This window comes from Blennius ocellaris (genome assembly GCF_963422515.1).
Source record: "Blennius ocellaris genome assembly, chromosome: 2".
Classification (NCBI taxonomy): Eukaryota; Metazoa; Chordata; class Actinopteri; order Blenniiformes; family Blenniidae; genus Blennius; species Blennius ocellaris.
In genome coordinates this window covers 21518670-21540528 of record NC_137651.1, presented here as the reverse complement: position 1 = coordinate 21540528, position 21859 = coordinate 21518670, and the positions used below count along the sequence as shown (strand labels likewise).

The window sequence follows — 21859 nt, the reverse complement described above, 5'->3', positions numbered from 1 at the left end:
GAATCATACTTGCTGTTTTATTAATGTGCACAAAGGTGAATGAAATGTCGACCTCTTCTGTGTCAAGAACTCCAAAATCCTTCAATCTTTACTGTTATTTCTGGTAATTGTAATTCATTTGACTATTAATTCAAATTCCTGATTAACTGTTTAGTATATCTTATGAGACTGATATAACTGAATTGGCTATCATTTCCTGTTTAGACAGGTGGTGCTCCGAGGTATCTGGTACACATCAGATTAAATTTCAATAACATCATTAATAACTATCTTTGATAATTATTAATCATTATCGATAGCCAACCATAACATAAATAGTGATCCATATGAGGTAATAAATCCCTACATCACCATGTCCACTCACCCAGATTCATTTGCTTTGGGATGCCTGGCATGTGGGCAATGCAAACATGCACAGACATTCGCAAAAGATCTATTTTCCGAGTTACAACTCGCAGCTGTTAGATTGAGGTGTGTTTCTTGTTGATTGGGAAGGTTTGCTTGTAACGCTGGGATATTGAACTCAGTAACTTACCAGCAGCAAAGCGTGCCTCCTGTTCTCCCTCGGTGAGGTCGGAATACGAGTTGAAGTCTGACTCCAAAGCTGCCGGAGTGTCAATAGGCTTGCACCAGCCTTTCCACTCTATTAGATGGGCTACTCTGCCCTGTGCCATGGCTGTAGGCTTCGTCACATGGTCCTTCACTACCTGGGAAATACCTGCAAAGGCAAATGAGCAATGTTACAATGGGAGACAAACCTTGAAATGATCATTTTCAGCAAGGCAATGCAGTCCCAGTGTTCCCTACCGTGCAGGGAGGATCGTGCTAATGCAGCAATCTCTTGGATGGTGAGCGCTCTTCTTGATTTTGGTAACATTTCAATGGTGTCATCAACATTCACCTGGAACAACAAGAGTAAAAATGAAAAAGAAAGTCCTGAGTGTGACTCAGAGATTGTATAGTATAGTAGCTGGTGTACGCATCTTACTATGACTCAGAGAAAAACCCACAGCTGCCTTTTCATGGAAAAGGGACTCCTGTATTCAAAGCTCCACAGCTACTTTAGTGTTTTTTAAGGCCTTGAAAGGTGAAGAGTGTTCTCATTGCACACCAGTCAGTGCTTTAATGAGACACTGGGGATTAGGCCATTGATACAAACATATACATGCATATGTGCACTTGTAGCAACCTTGCGCAAGAGAGACAGTTATTTCTGACACTGCTGATGAATCTATATTTGTTTAACTCTTCAAGCACCAGTATTTTTGGGCGTTGCAAAAATTCTGTTTTAAGTTCTATATCAAAAGTCTGTGGCTTGAAAGCGGTAAGAAATGTGAAATCCAGTTGTTGATTTTATTAAATAAAGTCATCTAATGTGCATACAGGGACATAATGACATGGCAGCAATATTGGATTACATAAAATTGAACTTTAACCATTTTTTTTTTTCAAATCTGTGTAAGAACTGCAGAGTAAATCTGTTAATTTGAGAGAATGTTTCAGAAATCAGTGAGATTTTGTGGGTTTTATGTCTCCAATATACCAAATACTCCAAGGCTCATCAAAGTGTCAGATCCAAACATAGATCCCTGCATCATCTCTCAAATAAAAACATCCATCATCATCGCTATGTACTATGCCTCTTTGACCGCCCGCCTCGCCTTCTGCTGCAGTCGTGCTGTTTACATAACCTGATTTCTGCCGTCCTTTGGTAACATGCATTATACATTAATTTGTTACTGGCTTTGGTTACGCAAAGCCTCGCCATTATCAACGTGCTGCTTGATGTCGACTGTGCATGTCTCATTTTCAATCGACACTGACAATGTTCCCCCTCAATGTCAGCAACTGCCTCAGAAAGAACTATATCAATGTTTAAAGAGAAAGAAACTCAGTACTTAATATGTTTTTGCTGTGATTCACTTTTTATTTCTACTTGTTTATCCTGTTGACTGTGTTGTCGCTCTACTTCCAACTCATCCTGCTTGCTCACTGCTACCGAAACATGGTGATAGAAAGAGTTGCAGGCTCATTTTTCTCAAACACTTTAATATATATACATCCACAAAGTACACTGGGATCTGACTTTCCAAGGTATTTTCCATTGAAGTGAGAGAAACTTAAAAACCAGAGAAAACTTTTGTAACTTTGTTGGCTGATTACAATCGTTTTCTGTGTTGTTTCACACATGAAGACAAGCAAGAATAAGGAGTGTGTGTCAGGTTTTAACCAGGAGAATAACTCTGGATCATTTTGTGCTCATATTGCTGCAACAACGATTTTCTTGTGGAAGCTTAAGAGGACCAAACAGAAAAGAACCCCCCCCCCCTCCATCAATCTGTCCATGTTGTAAAGCCAAACCACAGTGGGAGTATCGAGTGTTGACAAGTTCCTTTGTCTGCAAACTCTTTTTATAGACCCACCTGCACTCACGTGGGAAACGGTCATGTCAATGGCGAAGGCCTCACGCTGAGCCGCCGCCGTGTCGTTACTCAATATGGGTCAGCACACTCGGCTGACTGGGCAATGTGATGACGGTTTAGGGCAGACAAGTACTTCTCAACAGGTACACACTATGTCCAGTACAAGATGTGACTGATAGTGGCTGCCAGGCGCTGTGGCTTCTGTCGCTTTTATTTAGAGGAGCAAAGCTGAAGGTTTAAACCACTGATACCAGAAAGGTTTGGCTGTTGTGTCAACATTTTGTATTGCTGAAAATAAATCAAATACAGCATGTTTAGACCAATAAATGTTTGAATATGATGTGTAATCAGCATGATGGTACAAAAAAGCTGGGACAAGAGCTTGCATTGCATCTGTGGGAAACCTAATGCTAGTTCTCAAAGTAAAAAATGTAAACCTAAACTAAATACACTTTTTGATTTTAAGAGAAAATTTTAAGTTACTGTCAAACAAACACATAGTTTTTTCATATTTCACTATTTTGATAACAATTTTTTTCCCCATTCTTGTTTGTTTTAGAACTGAAGTTACTCAAGTCCTTCTGTCATTGTTTCAAAATGTGACAAATGAACTGATAGCAGACCTTTTCAAAATGTTTGTCAAGCACAAATGAAAATATCATGTAATAAATTCAATCCCAGATACACATTTCCGAGCTGTTTGTTGATGATAAATGTGTTATTTTATCTCAGCGTCATCTGTGAGGACCCCGTATCAAACATTTTTCAAATATTCATGAAAATGTTGAATTATTTTGTTCAAAACCGCTCATTTTGAATGAGCTTGAATCCAACAAAGACAGCGGCATGTTTTTCTGAAACCTGATTTGCTGGTTTTCAGAAGTCGTCTTTAGAATAATAATGGTGATTTCCATTACTGAGGTCTGTTGGTGCCACTTTCTGATATTTGGTTTCCCACTGTGGCAACATCTGAGCCTTAACATTTCATTTGCTGCATTTTTCTGGATTTTTCTGGATAACTTCTGAACATTCTCATATGATTTACATTCTGCACAAGATCCCAGCTTGTGATGGACAAGCCATCTGTCCAGGGTGAACTCTTCCAATCACCCAGAGTCAGCTGGGATTGGCTCCAGCTCCCTGCAACCCCATACAGGATAGACTGTGGATGATGCAGGTATAAATAAATCACATCCATACTGATCCAAAATGGACTTCTAGTGAAAAAGGGATCACATGGCTTCACCTCTCAAGCTTGCATGTTTTGCAATAAAGCATGTAATTTAATAAAAAAAAGTAATACTTTTTTCCTCCACCGATTTGTTTATCTCCACCTGGACGTATATTTCTGTTGGGTAGTTTGTTTGTTTGTGGGATAACAGGATAAAAACTAAAAGATGATGGAACCAACAGCCTAACTAATAATGGAACGGGGAAAAAGTGTTAAATGGGAGGTATTTGCTCTCTGAGGGTCCTCTTTTTATCATACTTTCAAAGGATAAAAACTGTGCTGGGAAAAGCCATCTTCTGAGTTTTGTTGTTACTGCGTCATCCTAAAAGCTCTCTGGCGCCCCCCAGAGAAGCCCCCCCCCCATAACTTCAAGAACCACTGCTTTCGGCAATGCAAACATTTCTTCAGACCTTCTGAAGTGAAAGCTAAATGAACACTCAATGGAAACATTTGGTTAATAGAGAACAAGACAATACTCTGGTCGATGAAGTTAGGAACATTTCCTTGACCTTGTCCTGTCAGTGACACTTAAAAGAAACTAAACACCAGTCCGAGGAACAAACAAACAATCAACAAAATGATCTGTCCGGAGGGCTCAGTGAAAGTAAGGGGATACCGACCTGGTGATCATATCAGCCTTTGCCCTGAGCCCTGTTAATCCTCCCGCACCACGGAGCAGCTCGCAGATCAGAGTGAGGATAATCTGGAGGAGACGTGACATGTGCCCTCGAGGAGCGCAAGAACAATATATTGTGTTGGCCTTTAATTGAAAATCGACTCTTAATGTTGTCCACCCACCACTGAATATAAGTTTCAAATAGTTGTCCTGAGAAATCACTGCAGCAGGTTGTGGGAGGATTTGACAGACCTTTGGGGAGAATCCATTCTGGAAAAACTCTCACCTCACCATGCATAATACCTCCAAACTTGATTTCATAGTTGTTTTTCCAGTTAGGTATTCCCTGGTAAGAATACTTGAGGATATTTGAATTGGCTAGTATTTGTAAGTTCAGAAAATCTTCGGTGTGTTGCAGCTGCGTGAGACATAAAACATCCAGGCCAGAAGCGTTCAGGACCAGGATGAGACACCCCTTTTTTCGGCATCGCGTTCAAATGCACCAATCAACCATAATATTGTGATTTTATGATGATTAATGATTTGTAAGTTCCCCTTTTAATGGTCAACACTAGACCTCTGAAAGTGTGCTGTCATAGCTGCTACAAAGGTGTTAAAAGAAGAGCCGATAATGGCTTTAGCAGCCCAAAGAGTTCATTTCTTGACAGGCTATGGGATCTGGATTCATGATTTGGGAACAAGAACATTTTTCACTGCATGATGTCAACTTCCAGTGAATTCGAACATTGTCCAATGTACAATGTTCATAGCTAAATGGTGGCACCAGCTCCATTATGCATTGATACACAATGACAAAACACAAATCAAGCTCCTCTTCGTTTGTCATATACCGGTATATGGTTGGAAAAAAACTAAGAAGAACAAAAGGAGATGGAGATCCCAGACATGGTCGTGGCTTGACAAACTGTCACATCGTACTACACAAGACAACCACAGATTTGAATCACCAGATATCATCACAATTGCCCATCATCTTTTGGCAATGGCCATAATCACAGAATGCTGTTGTCGCCACAAGTCCTGTAAGCAAATTTGGGTTTGCTGGTTCAAATTAACAGGTCACCACTGTGAGTCCATGAGCAAGATCCTTGACCCTAGAGTTCTCCACGTGCCACACTATGGCAGCCCGCTGCTTCTAGTATGTGCACTTAAATTAAACTACGCATAGGATGGGTTAAATGCAGAGATGGATATATCCCAAGGTGATCAATAAAGTATGTTTTCTTCTAGTTCTTTATTAAGTCGCATGGTGGGGCGCCACATGCAGCAGTGAGCCACACATTCAAAATCCTGCCACGAGTTCACCTCTTTTCCTTCCTTGTACGAGATGCAAATACAATTTGGTACCTCACAAACTCATTGACAGATACCAAGTGAAAGGATTCGCTTTCACTGTCACTGGTCATAATGTCATGGCTGAAAGATCGAGATGAGTAAGAGCTTTTTTCAAAGTGGCTAAAACCCTGGGCCTGAACGTCTGCTACTCCATTGATCCCCTCTTGCTCCCCTCTCCCCCCTAACTTCCCCACTGCCCTACTGAACAGCAGAGTGAGCTCACAGCAGACTGAGTGCTTCAATTACGCTGCTGCATCGCCTCTTTTTCCACCACACACAGACAGATACACCCTCAAACACAGTCCCACAGACGACTGAGCAGGTTTGAACATTACACATTTCAGTCCCTGGGATTTTTAGTGTATCTATCCAAGCAGCAGAAATATAAGGAACGTTAAATTATAATTTTTTTAAAAGCCATAAATCTTCACAGTCTACTGCATGCTCTCTGCATGCAGTAGACTGAGTAGGCCGTCATGATTCCGCTCAGGTTCACCTCTGACTTTTAAATCAGCAGTTAACTGTGAGCTAGAAAAGCCCAGAGACAGTGGGAGAGGAAAACACAACAACATTCTTCAAGCGGAGAGCAGACAGACATTAGTTGTGTGATATAAAGCCATCTTGACTAATGTCTACAAATCTGCTTTGCTCGGAAGAATGAAGTACACTTCAAGGTTTTATGTATTGATCTGTTCTACAAAATGTTGGTATTGTTTACCTATGTTGTATTACTATACAATGGGAGAAATGAAACAAAAATTAGGTGAAGGAGTATAAAAGTTGACTCAGTCCTTTAGGAGGTTTGTTTGGGGTGATTGGTTTTGAAAAAAAAACTGAAAATAGAATATTGAACATTGTTTTCTGAATACAGAAAATAAAGTTCCGAATCTCTAGTAGCAATGTAGATTATAAGCAAAGTTGTGGTTCAGAAACAGTGAATTTAAAAGTATTTTCTCATTATTGACCAGCTAATTAAAGGGAGACCATCATTCACTATATCTAATGGTGAACTCCTGATTCAATGCGTTCAATGTTTAATCTGAGACATTTGGTTGATTTGGCCATTCAAAGGTTTTGTTGGGATATAAAATGCTCAGAAACTGAGACAAAAATGTGCAGTTTTTTGAGGGATAGTTGCTATCAAATACATCCATCTATCAATTCATCCATAATAGATAATCCTCTGCAGACTCGTGGGGGGCTGGAGCCAATCCCAGCTTACTATGGGTTAAGGTAGGACAAAAATCGTACACTAAATATTGGTACCATACAAAAAATAAGTCATTTGACAGAATTGCATGGAACAAGAAGTGGCTTCTGTTAAACAGATGGGTGAGATATCTAGCTCCTCAAATGAAAAATTACTTTAACACCCCCTTCTTTCCTGCCCTCTTTCTCTTTCTTTCTGTATCCTAACTCTTTCAAAAAGGAAAATACTGTCATCATCCTGCTTTAGCATCATTGTAGCTGAGCATGGTGGCATTGAAGTGAGACTTAAATACAAAGCTGAGTGAAAGAGACATAGTGAGCTGTCCGGTCATTGGGGCTCTCACAGTGACGCTCGTTCAACACCGGGCATGCCCACAAAAGAAAGAGGCCACATTTCATAACGGATCACTTAGGCACCGCTAATCATAGTGTGGCTGCCTGGCTACGACGCATCAGACTCACACCCAGATGGTGTGCACGGGCAAAAGAGGCGAGGCTAATTCATCAGCCTTATTTCTATCATCATCTTCATCATCAAAACACTCCTCGAACATCAGCCACATATACAGCCATGGCTCATGAAATCATTTTTCCTTCTTTCAAAAGGAAAAGGAAATGTATTCCTAAAGCCCTATTTACACATGAAGCCATTTAAGGAGCTTTACAAGAATTAAGATATTTTGATAGCTTGATTTCAGTGTCAAGCACCTATAAAAAATTGCCAGATGAGTCTTGTAGTACCAGTTTCTCCCACAAGTTGGTACAGTAAGTCACTTTACTGCTCTTCCTCCATGTAGGCCAAGAAAAAAAGAAGCAGCAGCAGATTCATATGCCAGTAGTTACTAATGGGAAATTGTCAAGTTATCTTCAAAGCGCAACTTTAATAAACTTCTTTATGACAGACACACAATCCTGATCCCAAATCAACCACAGCTACAGCTGGCTATTAACGCGAGCTTTGCTTTGTTTTGAGTCATTTAACTTGAACTCAGGAAAAAATGAGTCTCACGTCTGCACTGAATGAGAAAACTCAAATAAGCCTCCACTATGGGCGTAAGTGGATCAGCAGCTCCTCTGCAAAGCCTCTCTGTTACATTCACACTTCACTGAGGCTCCATTTAAAATCACAAATTAAAAATTAATTGCTAATCACGCTGAATGGCTTGTAAATAAGGAGAAAACCGACTGGTTGACATTAATGAAAAGTCGAATGCGGAAAGAACCCAGGGTTGAAAACACACATTACAGACTTGAATAGCTTGATTAATAAGGTAATTATTAAACTAGGAAAGGTTGAGAAAATAATTTTCTGCTTCATGTGGCAAGTTACTGAGAGACTGTAATTTTTGATCAGGCATATATGGTAGGTGCCCCACTGGGTTACACTTCACTAGGTTACCTGTCATCTTGGCTTCCATAAAACAGTTTTCTGCATTGCCACTATTTTGTTTTGATAAAAGTCCCTGCTGTTACCAACTTGACCACTAGGGGTTGTAAAATTACCCGACAAAACTGAACACTCAGACCCCCATTGGCCGCCGCTTTAAACAATGAAACCATCACTGGCAGCCTCTTTGCTTGTACCCTCCATAAATCAAGCCTTATAGCTATAATGAAGTTACCTCAGATGCTCCCATTGCTTCTTAGCACACGGTTTGCCCTGTCACAGCAAGGAAAGAAGGAGCTTATTATTGCTTGGTGCCTTCCGCTTAAATCGAGGTCCAGCTTCTGCACGTTCTGGGTCCGTGCCAGGGATTACTGGGACTCTTAATGGAACCGAGCCGAAATCGTTAATTTCACTGGTGCTTTCCCTCCTGTGACAAGTCATAAGCTAATGACTTCTATTAAAATGATCTCCTTGTATTGTGAGAAATCAGTGTCCAGGTACGTAACTTCCCTGCCAAGAGACAATAAATCCACACATAAAATCACAGGAGTGCAAAGAAAAATCTTGTCATAGTAGAAAAGTGGCATTAATGTCGAATACAGCACTGGTTTGATAAAAAAAACAAATAAATAAACCTGAAAGTATTTCAATCAGGATGTTTGCTATGTCTTTGTTTTCACTGATGCTTGAATACAGTTTGCACTAATGCTGCTTAGGAAAATGTTAAGGCAGATGTTCAAGAAAACAATGTAACCAAAGGGGAAAATTCCATCCTAATGGGAAATTAAACCTTCTTTACAAAGAAAACAATAATTAGACAGCAAAGAAAAAGAAAATGAATACTAAATTGGAAAATATTTCCACTTAATATTAAAGAGTAAAGTTAATAACAGTCCTTGTTTTTAAGCTTTTTAAATAAACGATCTTTGGATCGTGTCAAATGTGACAGGCTCACAATGCCATGACTTAACCTCCCGGAGACGGTAAGGGCCTGATGTGCGAAAGCTTCAGGTGGAGAAAAGCGAGCTAAAATTTTAGATTTCGAGCCAACGTAAGAAAACTGATTGGGAAATTGAAAAGAAAACGCACTACGATCCATTTAGTAATCTGTCTTGCACTGTGCAAAACACGGCAAGTGTCTGCTCGATTTATTACGTCTGAAAACAATTCTGTTTTCAATGTATGTGGACATAGGTTCAAACTGCCTCAGTGTTTAGCAGCGTTTGTGGTGAGAGACATTTCCTCGGCTGGCCCCTCATGACTTTTATTATTGGGCTTCATTTTAAGATGTTTTCCGTATTTCATCACAAAGAACTCCTTTCTTTTGGGTGACATTCAGACTTATTCCAACTAACTTCCTCCACGAACATATCCAACTCAGTATTCAACAAATCCATAGTCAACACCAGCAGGCAAACAGAAACGATTCCTCCAGCAGGTCACGTAAACACACCAAATTCACACAGCTGATCACCCTCAAAAAGTACTGAAATTCAAAGTACAATCTATTTGTGTGAGACAAATCAGATGATTAGTCACATAAAATATAAAAGAACTAATGTTTAATATAATGAGTAAACAGTTCAGTTTGTAACAAATCAGACTACTTCCAAATCTGTCAAAATGTGAAAGACTTTTGTGTATTTTTCGTAATCTCCTGCCTCTTCACATTTACATGCTTTGCGGTGTAGCACTGAGCAGGTAAGGAAGAGGAATGAACCACTGAGATGAAAATGGAGGGGAGAAACTTGAAAAGAGGAATAATGTACACATTAGGTAAAAAAAAAAGTGCATTTTGAGAGGGACAGTTTTATTCTTTTCCAGCCAAGTTGACGCAACTTGCCGAGACCTCCAGGTGCTGGTTGGTTCACCATGACATGGCACTTATAAATGAACTTGTGATGACAAATGAGGCTATAAGTTACCTCAAAGAAGCTTCATGAGGCCCAGCTGAGCCACAAATGCTAAGCCATGAGAGAAAAGGCAGAGCAGTGCTCTTTAATGAAAAGAGAATTAAGGGCACCTCGCTGAAGTCCAGAGCGCCCAGAGGTGCTGTCAGTATCAGTCTGCGCGCCAAGCACGTCCGCGTGTTCCCCAAAAGCGTGAGGTCGGACAGGGAGCTCGCTGCGCTCCAGTCCACGCGCAACGAACCATCAACAGCCACTGTCAAGGAGGAAGAGAGCCTTGTGAAGATCACAACAAGTCCAACAAATCCTAAAACTCATAGCGGCTCTGCTCCACATTCTGGCTCCAAGTATCCAAAACAAAGGGGAAATTGTTGATGAAATGCATTTTATATTGTATGAATGCCAAATACTTTCTTTAAAATTGGAGCGAGAATGACCAAGTATGAGTTTTAGGATTAGGCTGACCTCTGTCGCCACTGGCTGAAATCATCATGCCAGCCAGTCCACTCATCCATGCCTCCAAGCGGGCCGAGGGGCAGCCACCAAAGGGGGCGGTGATGGCCGTATTAGGGAGTGTGTGATGTTTCCATATCTCACTGTAGTTTTCACGCTAAGAAAACCCAACCACCACAGGAAAGCTAGTTCCTGTTTCCTGATAAGGCATACACAATCTGCACAGACAAAAGAGAAAAACTGTAAAACAAAGACTCAATTAAAATAATTACAATAAGATCCTGTTTGCAGGAGGGCTATTATTTGGGCATGCTAAGCCAAAGAACTTAAAAGAAGCTTTGAAGCTCTTTTCTTTTTTCTTTTTTCTTTTTTTAAAGTTTAGGGCAGTGAATTTGTGAGAAAACCTTGTGAGATAACAAGGGGAATGGTGGGTGTGCAGGCCCCTCTTCCATGCACTTCCAAGCCATGCCACGTCATGCAGGTACGACTGGCTGCAGCCCAAGCCTGTTTGATATCTCATCAAGTGGATCCGGATCGTTGGAAGGAGAGAAGCCGTGAGGCAAAAGAATAAGGCACATGCTGTGATGCACTGGTATATTTTTTTCACCTCCTTGTTGATTAATACACGTCATCCATTGCGATCCACACCCGGGGGACAACACGGAGCGCAAATGTCACCGAGTGACCTCCCGCCCACAAACGTCACATAACCGCCTTCAGATATATGATGATCCGGTTTATTACACAAGTTTAACCTTTCTATCAGCGGCCCTTGTCGGGACCTGACACACTCGGGGACCACGCAGGAGCAGAGGTGCCTATTAACTGGCAGCCGAGTGGGATTTGAGAGGGGGCGGATGGTTTCAGCACCCCGGACAGCTCCCGCCGCGTCCCGACGCTCACCACACGCGAGCATTCACACTCGCCCCACTCTCCCAATCAGATTTACAAAACGAGATTAAGAGGTGGGCCTCTAAATGTCAATGCCTGGCTTCTCTTTCCGGCCCTCCAACGCGAGGAGCCGTTTCTAGTTACTGTCTGTGAAAAGAACAAGTCGCTCGATTAGTCGCCAGCACCCATCTCAAATATTGAGTCCAATATCAAGGCCGATCACTCATTCCCCACCGGGTCAAAGCCTCTGCCGTTTAGCGCACAGGGCTCAAGTTGCCCACCAGCAGAATTCAATATGTGCCGTTTAATTGGGTGTGATGAGATCAGGTGCCCCGGGGTGTATTGTATTCTTGAATCTAGGCCACCTCGGTCAATGAAAGTATTGTTCGGAGGAGTGAGAGATGCGAGAGATTTGCAGAATGTTACGGTCATTCAAGCCCCCGGCACCCGTAAACAGGCTCGCGATGGATGTTACGGTGACACGTCAGCCGTTAATTTCCAGAAAATGCATGCGGATTTCCACAGCCTGTGCCCAAAAGAGGCGGGACTGTGTGGACTGGCGTGTCCACAGGGTTCACTGTGACTTTCTGGTCACGATCAGGTGGCTGGGCAGGCTTTAAAGGACACTTCTAAAAAAGCACTTCTCTTCAGCCACAAATAAAGACATGAGATTCCCACAACCAGACTGTGTGCAAGAAAATGAATCAATGAGCAATGCAGAAATGAACCATCTTGTGTTTGTATCATTAATGAAGATCTTTAAAATAAAACCCTAATAATTACTGCCCTCCTCCATCATCTCATTTGTCTATATTGAGAAATGTTTTTTTTATTGGTGTTTGTATTATCTACTGTTAGACTAAAAGGAGGTGAAAACTGATGAATAACTTTCATGCATGCATGTTTGTATATCCCGTTTTCCTCTTGTCAAATATCTGGCAATTTTAAACACTGAGTACTCTTCCCATTAATTAAAAGTTTATTATTATATTAACTAACTTTGAACTAGCTCTAATTAACTATATATTGTACGATCAGGGAGGTTTGTTCGAAGACATGACAGTAAATAGTGTCATTCACAGTGGTTCACAGTGCACATTTTTTTCATATATTTCAAGATACATGCATCAAATGGGAGCACTAACTTGGAATTAAAAACACAAAGTGGACACATACTGTGGCGCTTCTAAAAGGAAAATAACACCTTATATAATACAGTTTTCTCTTCAATGTTTAGTAAGAAACATAAAGAGTTTCACACTTTACTTGTTATGGCCATATGCTCAATAAAGGGTTACGATCAGGGAGGTTTGTTCGAAGACATGACAGTAAATGAGAAATGAAATAAACGAGGGCTGCTGCTGCATTCTGAATAAGATCCCTGCCACACGGAGAATGGGATGAGCCTGAAACTTGTGGCTGCTCTCCTGTGTACGTGAGCTTAAGATCATCCACCGACTGTGATCCGCCACAACTGACGCCGCAGCAGCGTCTCCTCTGCAGCTTCATGATATTTCTATTTATCTGAGAGCCGATTTGCGCTTACAGGGCTCTCTCTCTCTCTCTCTCTCTCTCTCTCTCACACACACACACACACACACACACACACACACACACACACACACACACACACACACACACACACACACACACACACACACACACACACACACACACACACACACACACACACACACACACAATACTCTCCTTGTAGTTGCCGTTGTCGTGGAAACTGCAGATGGAGAGACCTCGACCATGCATCTCTCTCTGTTTCCTGTCTCTGGTGTCTTTTTAAGGCTTTCTGAGACTTATGAGCAAATCAACACAATTAGGTCAGGACCAACAGCATGAGTGCTCTCTTTCTCTCTCTGTCTCCCACACACACACACACACACACACACACACACACACACACACACACACACACACACACACACACACATAGATATGAGAGTCAAACAGGTGGCTCATGATAGACCTCCAGCAGATCATTGGAAATAGGGGGCATCTTTTGGAATCGGGGTGGGGGGCTTGTCCTCATGCAGGCTGCAACAAAGATATGAAGGCTCATGTAATCTTGAAGTGACTTGGAAGGACAGATTACACCCTCAATTAGAGGTAATTGGATGGATGTACTACAGCGGCATGGATGGATGGATGGATGGATGGATGGATGGATGGATGGATGGATGGATGGATGGATGGATGGATGGATGGATGGATGGATGGATGGGTGGATGGGTGGATGGATGGGTGGATGGATGGGTGGATGAGATCCAGATCAATAAATGAGCATTTGGGATTACGGGGTGGACGGGATGATAATATCTGGTGGGGAAGACACGCGCCGGAAGTTCGGAGGGTAAAGCTCACACAGGACGCGGCCCCTCCGACGACATCCACAGCTGCCAGCGAGACGCACACACGCACGGCCAAAGGTGTAAACAACCGTGAGACCGCGAATAGATGCGGCGGCAACAGGGAGTTTGTTTCTTGGCAACAAGAAAGCAATCCATTGCGTGCACACAGAGGAACCGACCCCGGCTCCCCTTTTTCAATTTCCACGAATGCGCTTTAATCTGATATTTTAAGGACAGATTATCCCCCATTCTGCGAAAACGACACGTCTCAAGATTTGTCCGCGCGTGTGACCGCACAATAAGGATAGAAAAACGTTTTTGGTTTTTTTCAAAGAGAAAAAAAGAAGTGGTCCATACCTTGCAGCTGAACTGTGTCAGCGCGGTCAGAACCATAGTTTCAGGACGGTTTATCACGTTAATACAGAATGAAAAGAGAGCAGAGCATCCCTCCATCCGCCGTGTCAAGAGCACCTCCGTCTTCACCGCCTCCGACTGCCGTGCTCGCTCGCCAAAAAAGCTTCTTTTGCAACTCTCGTAGCCTCGCGATGTTTTGGGCTGGAAGACACCAGCACCCCCTTCGACTACTTCCCTACCACCCCAACCCAAAATAAAAAATAGAAATAAAAAAAACACTGCAGCCACGTTATGCTGTCAGCTCATATGTTATGAAATAAACTATGTATTTATCCTTATTTATCTGCATGACTCAGCGGCGCAATTTCATATGCAAACTATAAGCAACCCTCCCAAATAAAATGCCACCCTCTGCGCCCGGCTGCAGCAAAAATAAATGCGGTAAAGGAAAAAAAATCAGGCTTCCTCCAGCGTGCTTGTGTAATTATTCCTTTAAACCAGAGCAAATTAAGACGTTTCTTACCAACAGGCGCTTTGGAGCTGATACAGCCCATTGTCGCAGCTGCATGTATGTGGAGCCTTTTGCGGGTCGAGCAAAAACAAAAAACAAAAACAAAAAAAAAACAAAAAAAAAGAAGAAGAAGAAATGTCTCCCTAATATCCTCGTGTATGAAGAGAAGGATCGTACCTCACTGATGGAAAAGCCTCTGTCACTCTCCGCTGGGTTCCGGTGCGCGCTGCCGTGCTCAGACCGCCGGTGTGACGCTGAGGGCGGGGGGGAGTCCGGCCATCACTTCTGCAGCTCCACGCTTTCTTCTCTGTTTCTGGCTTGCTTCGGATCCATTCAAAACACTTTATGCAGGGTTCCCCCCAGCCCCTCCAATTGTTATTTTGTTTTTGTTTTTTGTTTTGTTTTGCTGCGTCTCTCTTGGTTCCACTCACCGGTTGCACGGTTGGAGCAGTTTGATTCAGCACCGTGGACAGCGCTCCGCCTCAACGTGGCAGCAATCAGGGTCAAAGAGGTGAATTAGTGATGGTTGTGCTTGTTGTTGTCTCTTGTCGGTCTTTCCTCCTCAATTCAAGTCGGTGAAGTTCACACAACACTGTCAGCACGAGTCCGTGCGCGACCTGTGTGCTGTGTGCGCTTTTGTTTTACCTTCGCCAAGCCATACGGCGCACCTTCAGAGACTTGACACATTGATACAGAAATCCCACGCTTCAGCACTTATATACATCCTCCCCTTCCGAGAGAGAGAGAAACAACGAGTTTCCGCCTCTTTGTGCTGACTTCCCCTGCTGGGTAGAAGCGGAATGAGACGTGATTGGCTGGTGTCTCCTGACATACTAGCCGACATGAGCGGGAGGAGGGAGGAGTTAGATGCGCGCATAGAGGAGGAGCAAGATGTCAACTAAGGATTGCATTACTCCCCATCTATATACCAGCTGACATAATGACAAACGAGGGCCATGCTGCATATTTCAACAGGTCTTAAAGCTAGGCGCAGCACATTCGACGACAGCTGCGCACCTTCTGAAACAACATTGAATAAGTAACCAAATATTTTTTGTGCAGAGGTGGGATATAATCCTCAGATAGATATACCATATACCAATCGCAGGAAAAAAACGTCCTCTCTGAAATAATATATAAATACATTTCTATATATAATATGCAAAGGTACAAGGTGGCTTGTGATGATGTAATCGTGAGGTCCTCCAATTATGGCGCACATTGAGCAAAAAGGCATTTTTACGCGCGTTTCATAAGCGTGATAATGCGTGTTCAATCACAGGAGAATATTACAGCATAGCGCACTGTCAAAGAGAAAAAAGAGATGGAGTGGTTGTGAGGTCTCAGTGACCGTTTTGGAGGAGAATGAACTTCTTTGCAGTCTGGTTAGAAATGTCTCCATTTCTATATAACTCCCACCAGCGACGGGATGCGAAACAAAGTCCCACAGAGCTGCAGACCCCACGGGGCCCCGCACCTCCACATGCACCCATTAGATCAATGAGACTGTGGGAGAGAAGGAGAGAGATTTCATCCCTTAAAAAAAAAAATCATACAATGCGCACTTTCACTTTGAAAGTCCATTTGCTCTGTTACGGTGCCTATGCGTCCTCGTGGACAACGCCTTGTAATCCTCCGAAATCTGTCGTGATACGCCCATTAAACAAACTTTACTAAACGTAAATCAATAACGTGGAGATTAAGAGGTTGAATCGCTGTCAAATGTGAGGAAGCTTTTGTCAAGCTTGCAGGACCTCCAAACGCATGGCGCCTTCACCTTCCAGTGCGTAAACGCGCACAATAGCAACAGACAAATGGACTGAAATGAGTCGAGGCTCTACAGGTGTCCCAGTGTGTGTGTGTGTGTGTGTGTGTGTGTGTGTGTGTGTGTGTGTGTGTGTGTGTGTGTGTGTGTGTGTGTGTGTGTGTGTGTGTGTGTGTGTGTGTGTGTGTGTGTGAGTGAGTGAGTGAGAGAGAGAGAGAGAGAGAGAGAGAGAGAGAGAGAGAGAGAGCGAGAGCGAGAGAGAGAGAGAGCCCTGTAAGCGCAAATCGGCTCTCAGATAAATAGAAATATCATGAAGCTGCAGAGGAGACGCTGCTGCGGCGTCAGTTGTGGCGGAACACAGTCGGTGGATGATCGTAAGCTCACGTACACGGGAGAACAGCCACAAGTTTCAGGCTCATCCCATTCTCCGTGTTGCAGAGATTGTAGGTCGATTCAAATTTGTACTTTTGGTTGCATATTTGGCATGCAATTTAGCATTTTTATACGGTTTGAAAAGTATTTAACTAAGAACATATAATTCAACATCACATCATTGTTCATTTGTGAAATGTATTCATATTTTAGTAAATACCCTATTAATTGAGGATAACAAAATTGTGTTGTTCTCAATTAATATGAATATTCTTCAGCACATAACAGCACTGTCAATTATAGTCATGTTTTGGGGCATTTATTTCCCAAATGCATTATATAGTTGATTAGAGCTAGTTCAAAGTTAGTTAATATAATAGTAAACCATTTTTGACAGAGATTCAGTCAGAAATGTAGGGGAGAAATTATAAATTTTGTAAATTTTAAACAGTTTAAAGCTTTTCATCAAATTGCATTTGACACAAACGACACAAGGATGTTTTTAACACTTCAAAGTCTTTAAGTCTTCAAATAATCTTTGATCACTCTCTGGGATGGAAAATGTTTCAATGAGTGTTCATATAAATGGCAAAATGACATGTCTGCATCAGTAAAATCTGTAATGACAGCTACGGGGGATTTTAGGGAGTAACCAGGGATGGCTTCAGAAATCTCCCAGGAGCCACCTGAGCGAGCATCATATTCTGCACCTCATTCTCCCTCTTCGTTTCCCCCAATTCTCATTTCGTAACAGACCAAAGTTGCGGCAAATCCAGAGTCCTTGCAGCCTCCTTATCAGGGGCACCCCTTCTGTCCGCGCGGCGCTGAGCTGTGTCCGGTGCTCTGGCGCCACCGACAGGACGACCGAGGTACTGGCCGCTGCAGGGGAGGCGCAGGAGTGAGGGAAGCCTGTTGCGCAGTACAGTAATGTGACTGCAGAGAAGGAGGAGGTGCAGGGAGCTGAGCTTCGGGATCTAAAGGGTGTTGGCACCACACAAGCACAATGTTTGATGCTCTTGTGAAGTAGAAACACTAAGAAATTAGTTTATACAAACCTTGAAATTCTATGAAAACCACCCAAGCTCGCTGTCAAGTGTTTATGTAAACACATGACATGGTTTCAAACATAAAGCACATGGAATAAAATCTGCATTTCCCAACTCATTAAAAGGGGGTTGCAATGTTTCATTAACAGTAGCAAACAAGATATTTCAGCATGATCTTCCCCGATGAATTAACCACAAAACCAATAAATTTGCTGTTTTTCTTGAGCCAACAAAACACAAAGAGAATAATGTGAGTCACAAATAGATGACATCATTCTCTGGAGATTTCATCACTATTTAAACTCCATCCTATTTTCAATAAATATGACTTAAAAATAAGATATTTTCTTCACTGATTTACACCACGTGATCTTTGCTGTTAATTTTATAGTCATTAATTGCTGCTGATTGTATCCTGCATGATCATAGATATTTGTAGACAATCAGTTTTATTTCTTATTTTTACATGTATTTCCATGGAAAATTGCCAAAGTATGATTCCTATTGACTTGTTTATTTGAGAATTTAACTTGGATCATCAATATCTAATAGTTAACATGAACCAATGCATATTATTGCAATGTAATTAACCATTTAATTAAAAAGGTATGTTGTGCTTTCATTTAAGTATTTTTTGTTCTTGTTTGTTTTATATTACCTTGTTTTTTGACAGAATTTCATGCAAACATTAACAATAAATAAGCAAGTAAAAAAATTAAAAAATAAAAAAATTAATAAATGTCATTTAAGTATTTTAAATAGTCTTTACATGAAATAAATAGCATGTGGAGTTATAAACCAAATTTAAATTTGAAAAACAATCAGTTGCAAAAAATCTTTTTTTTTTCCTGTAAAGGAAGTTTAACTGACACTGAATGAAATTCAGCACAGAGATCCAGTGTTTAAAGGTGAGCATGACCAGTTTCATCATCTAAATCTATTCTTATTCTGTCTGTAACTTTATGTAACTTTAATATTATGCAAGTTTGTCTTATGTGTTTTGACAGATCCTATATTATATGAGAACATGTGTCTCAATGAGATTATCTGTATTAAAAAAGGCCAAATAAAAATAAATCTGCATTTGACAGAGGCATCAATTCATGGGGATTACTTGATCACATCCACTGGGCTAAATTCAAACTATCATACAGATGTTATCAGCTCAACCACAACTGAACACGCTTTTTGATCACACTCCCATTCTGGGTGGTGGGATGGAGTGATAGCTGCAGGAAGGGCACAACAGTAAAGAACACTCCGTCTGCCATGTGACACTGAGCAGATATGGCAAGAAATCGCAGCATGTTGGAGAACAAAGATGCAACCAGCTGCACGATGTGGACAATGGCAGCTGTCAGCGCATCCCCACTACACAGCAGGAGCAGCTGTGGGCTGCTTACCTGACCGACTCCCTTCATTCATCTGACAGGCTCAGATTAATGTGTGTGACTGAAATTATGATAAAAAGATGAAGAAGGTTTCTTTTTTACTTTCTTTTGCATTAATTCTAATTGCACTTCAACAGTCCTGTCTTTGCAAAAGTTTTTTTATTCCTTCATAATTTGAATCCTGATTTGAACTGAACTCTTTAGGAATTTTATGTAAATATGTGTATAGATTGAAGATTGTAAGATTGAACACATGTTTTATGGACAGTTTCTGTATTTCCCAAATATTTCATGTCATTAAGTAACCAAAACAAACTGGTATCAGAAGCATCCCATCGCTAAAGTTTTGTAATCACACTGAAGCTCACATGTTGACATTCAACTTATTCATTCTCAAAAATATCCCAAAGCATTGTGATTTATGCTTTAAAAACTGGATAAATGAGAAGGAAAGAATGAATGTAGGTCTTGTTCTTGTTGTCTTTCAGTGTGATCAAAAGCATCTTTGTAAGCCATCTTTGCAAACTTGGATGTCAGGAGGATTTCCCGGCTGTTAGAGAGAACGATAATCTGTGCTGTGATAAATCAGAGGAAGCCATTTGAAGGAGCTCCCAACAACCCTCCAGCTGAGTGGCACCAACACAGCAGAGCACACAGGAGCAGATGAAACAGGAGCTTTTGTGTGGTGCCACAGCTCAAAGCTCTCGGGCTAAGATAGGATGAGATGCAGATCGCAGATACAGACTGAAGGAAAATGGGGACAAGATGGCATGGAGGACGTGTCCGACTGAACAACAGAACAACGCAGTGACAGATGCTGTGACCCGAACCGAGGAGCAGCTGGAGAGCCCTGGTCTCTTTGGGGGGAGGATGGGGTGAGACATGCTGTCCCCCTAGGGTAGGAACCAGCAGGTCCTGAGAGGGGGGGGGGGGGGGGGTCGGTGTAGATCCTGGAGAGGATCCTGAAGACTCCAGGTCTAGCCAGAAGGAGAGGAACAGGCAGAGATAACAGAGAAGCAGGGTTTCGAACGATCACACAACTAAACGGTAGCAACAGAAATGTGCAGGTTAATGGATGTTTTCACTTTTTATCTCCACTAGTCAGGACATATAAAGTTGACTGTTTATATGATTGTTTATTTGTTTTGAAATGTACATATGGTAATTTTCATGATTCCTTTTCACTCATTCAAGTATTTTATGACATTTCTCTCTCATTCTCTCTCTCTCTTTCGCTCTCTAATATCACATTATTACTTGACTGGAGGCTTCTCCTGACTCGTGTCCTGCTCTGCTGTACTCATAGGACCGTGTGAAGAAATTTGAGAAGTCGCCCGGTGGCAGACTGTTTTTAACCATGTGTCACCTGAGAATCCTCCTCCAAGTTACATAAAGATAAGGATTTACATAATGACACGGCGTGGCGAGGCCTTGCAGTAAGTCCCGCTCACATTGTGTCCACAGTCTCTGCATCACACTCATAACACAAACACATTCTGATGAGCTTTCTTCCATCATTTTCCATCAGTGTTTTTTTCCTTTCACAGGTAAAAGATGAGAGCAGACTAAAATGATGGCTTGAAGGCAGCCTAAAAGAATACAAGGAGAGTCAAAATCCAAACAAACTCCAAACCCCGACAGATGTCCAAAATAATTACCTCAATCTGTTTCCCAAGGATAAAAATAGATGATCTTTATATATTTTGCATTATTAATGGACTGCTGTAGTAATGTCATCAAACCAAGCCGCCCTGAACCTCAATTAGCTCTGCGGATATTGGAAGACAGGATCAAAGGAACCAGGAGTCATTTTTAGACTCAAAAGTTGGGAAACAAAAGCATTTAGGAGCCCCGTGGACTGATAAAGTCATTAGCTGGCAGACTTTAAACATATCAAATGATACCAATAAGGACTTAAATAATGGTTTTTGAGAATATATGGCAATATGCTATTCATTTATTTGTACATTTTCATTCATCACTTGTTCTCTTCAGGGAGTCGTCTCAGTGGACCTGAGCTCATTAGGCAACAAGCCAACCAGCACAACCACACAGCCAGAGTCATCATGAATTATCTCCAGCCACAAAACAGTCCCGCAACAGGTGATCCTATGCCAGGATCGAGATCTTTATCATCAAAGTCCACAGACAAACCGCAGGAGGGTCTACATAAATACCTGGAAGAAATGAATGGAGGGCTTTCTGAAACAAAGCTTCAATTCACATTCATGCTTAAATATTAGAAAATATAATCATTTAACACATGCTCTTATAAGAAGTTGGAAGAGAAATGGTAAAAACTATTTTTGAACCAGTTTGAACAATGTTTAACCAGAAATTAAACACAATTGACTTGCAAATCTATACTTTTCTCAACATAAAATAAGTCGCTATTCATGAAAACATCACTGACTTTTGAATTGTATAGGTGAAACAAATGTCAGAAACGTTGGGCAAAACGGGTGAGAAATACAATTTGTACTACCAACAGACAAAATAAGAACTAGAGGGTTTTTTTTTAAAAATTCCAACAGGCAGAAAGAACTCAGGCTAAAAGAGCATTTCAGAGAGTGATAGTCTCTTG

The 21859-nt window shown here is 41.6% G+C and overlaps 1 protein-coding gene across 1 annotated transcript in view; it reads right to left on the bottom strand.

Annotated features, from left to right (window-relative positions):
- The window catches only part of fam131ab (family with sequence similarity 131 member Ab), a gene marked incomplete at both ends in the record, with an annotated part of 15081 nt that extends 337 nt beyond the window's left edge, over nt 1-14744 (bottom strand). Inside the window, 4 exons of the mRNA XM_080510695.1 lie at nt 536-718; nt 808-901; nt 10246-10385; nt 14714-14744. Coding sequence (XP_080366821.1) covers nt 536-718; nt 808-901; nt 10246-10385; nt 14714-14744 — 448 coding nt within the window. The remainder of the gene's footprint in view (nt 1-535; nt 719-807; nt 902-10245; nt 10386-14713) is intronic.
- Nucleotides 14745-21859: the final 7115 nt, after the last annotated feature.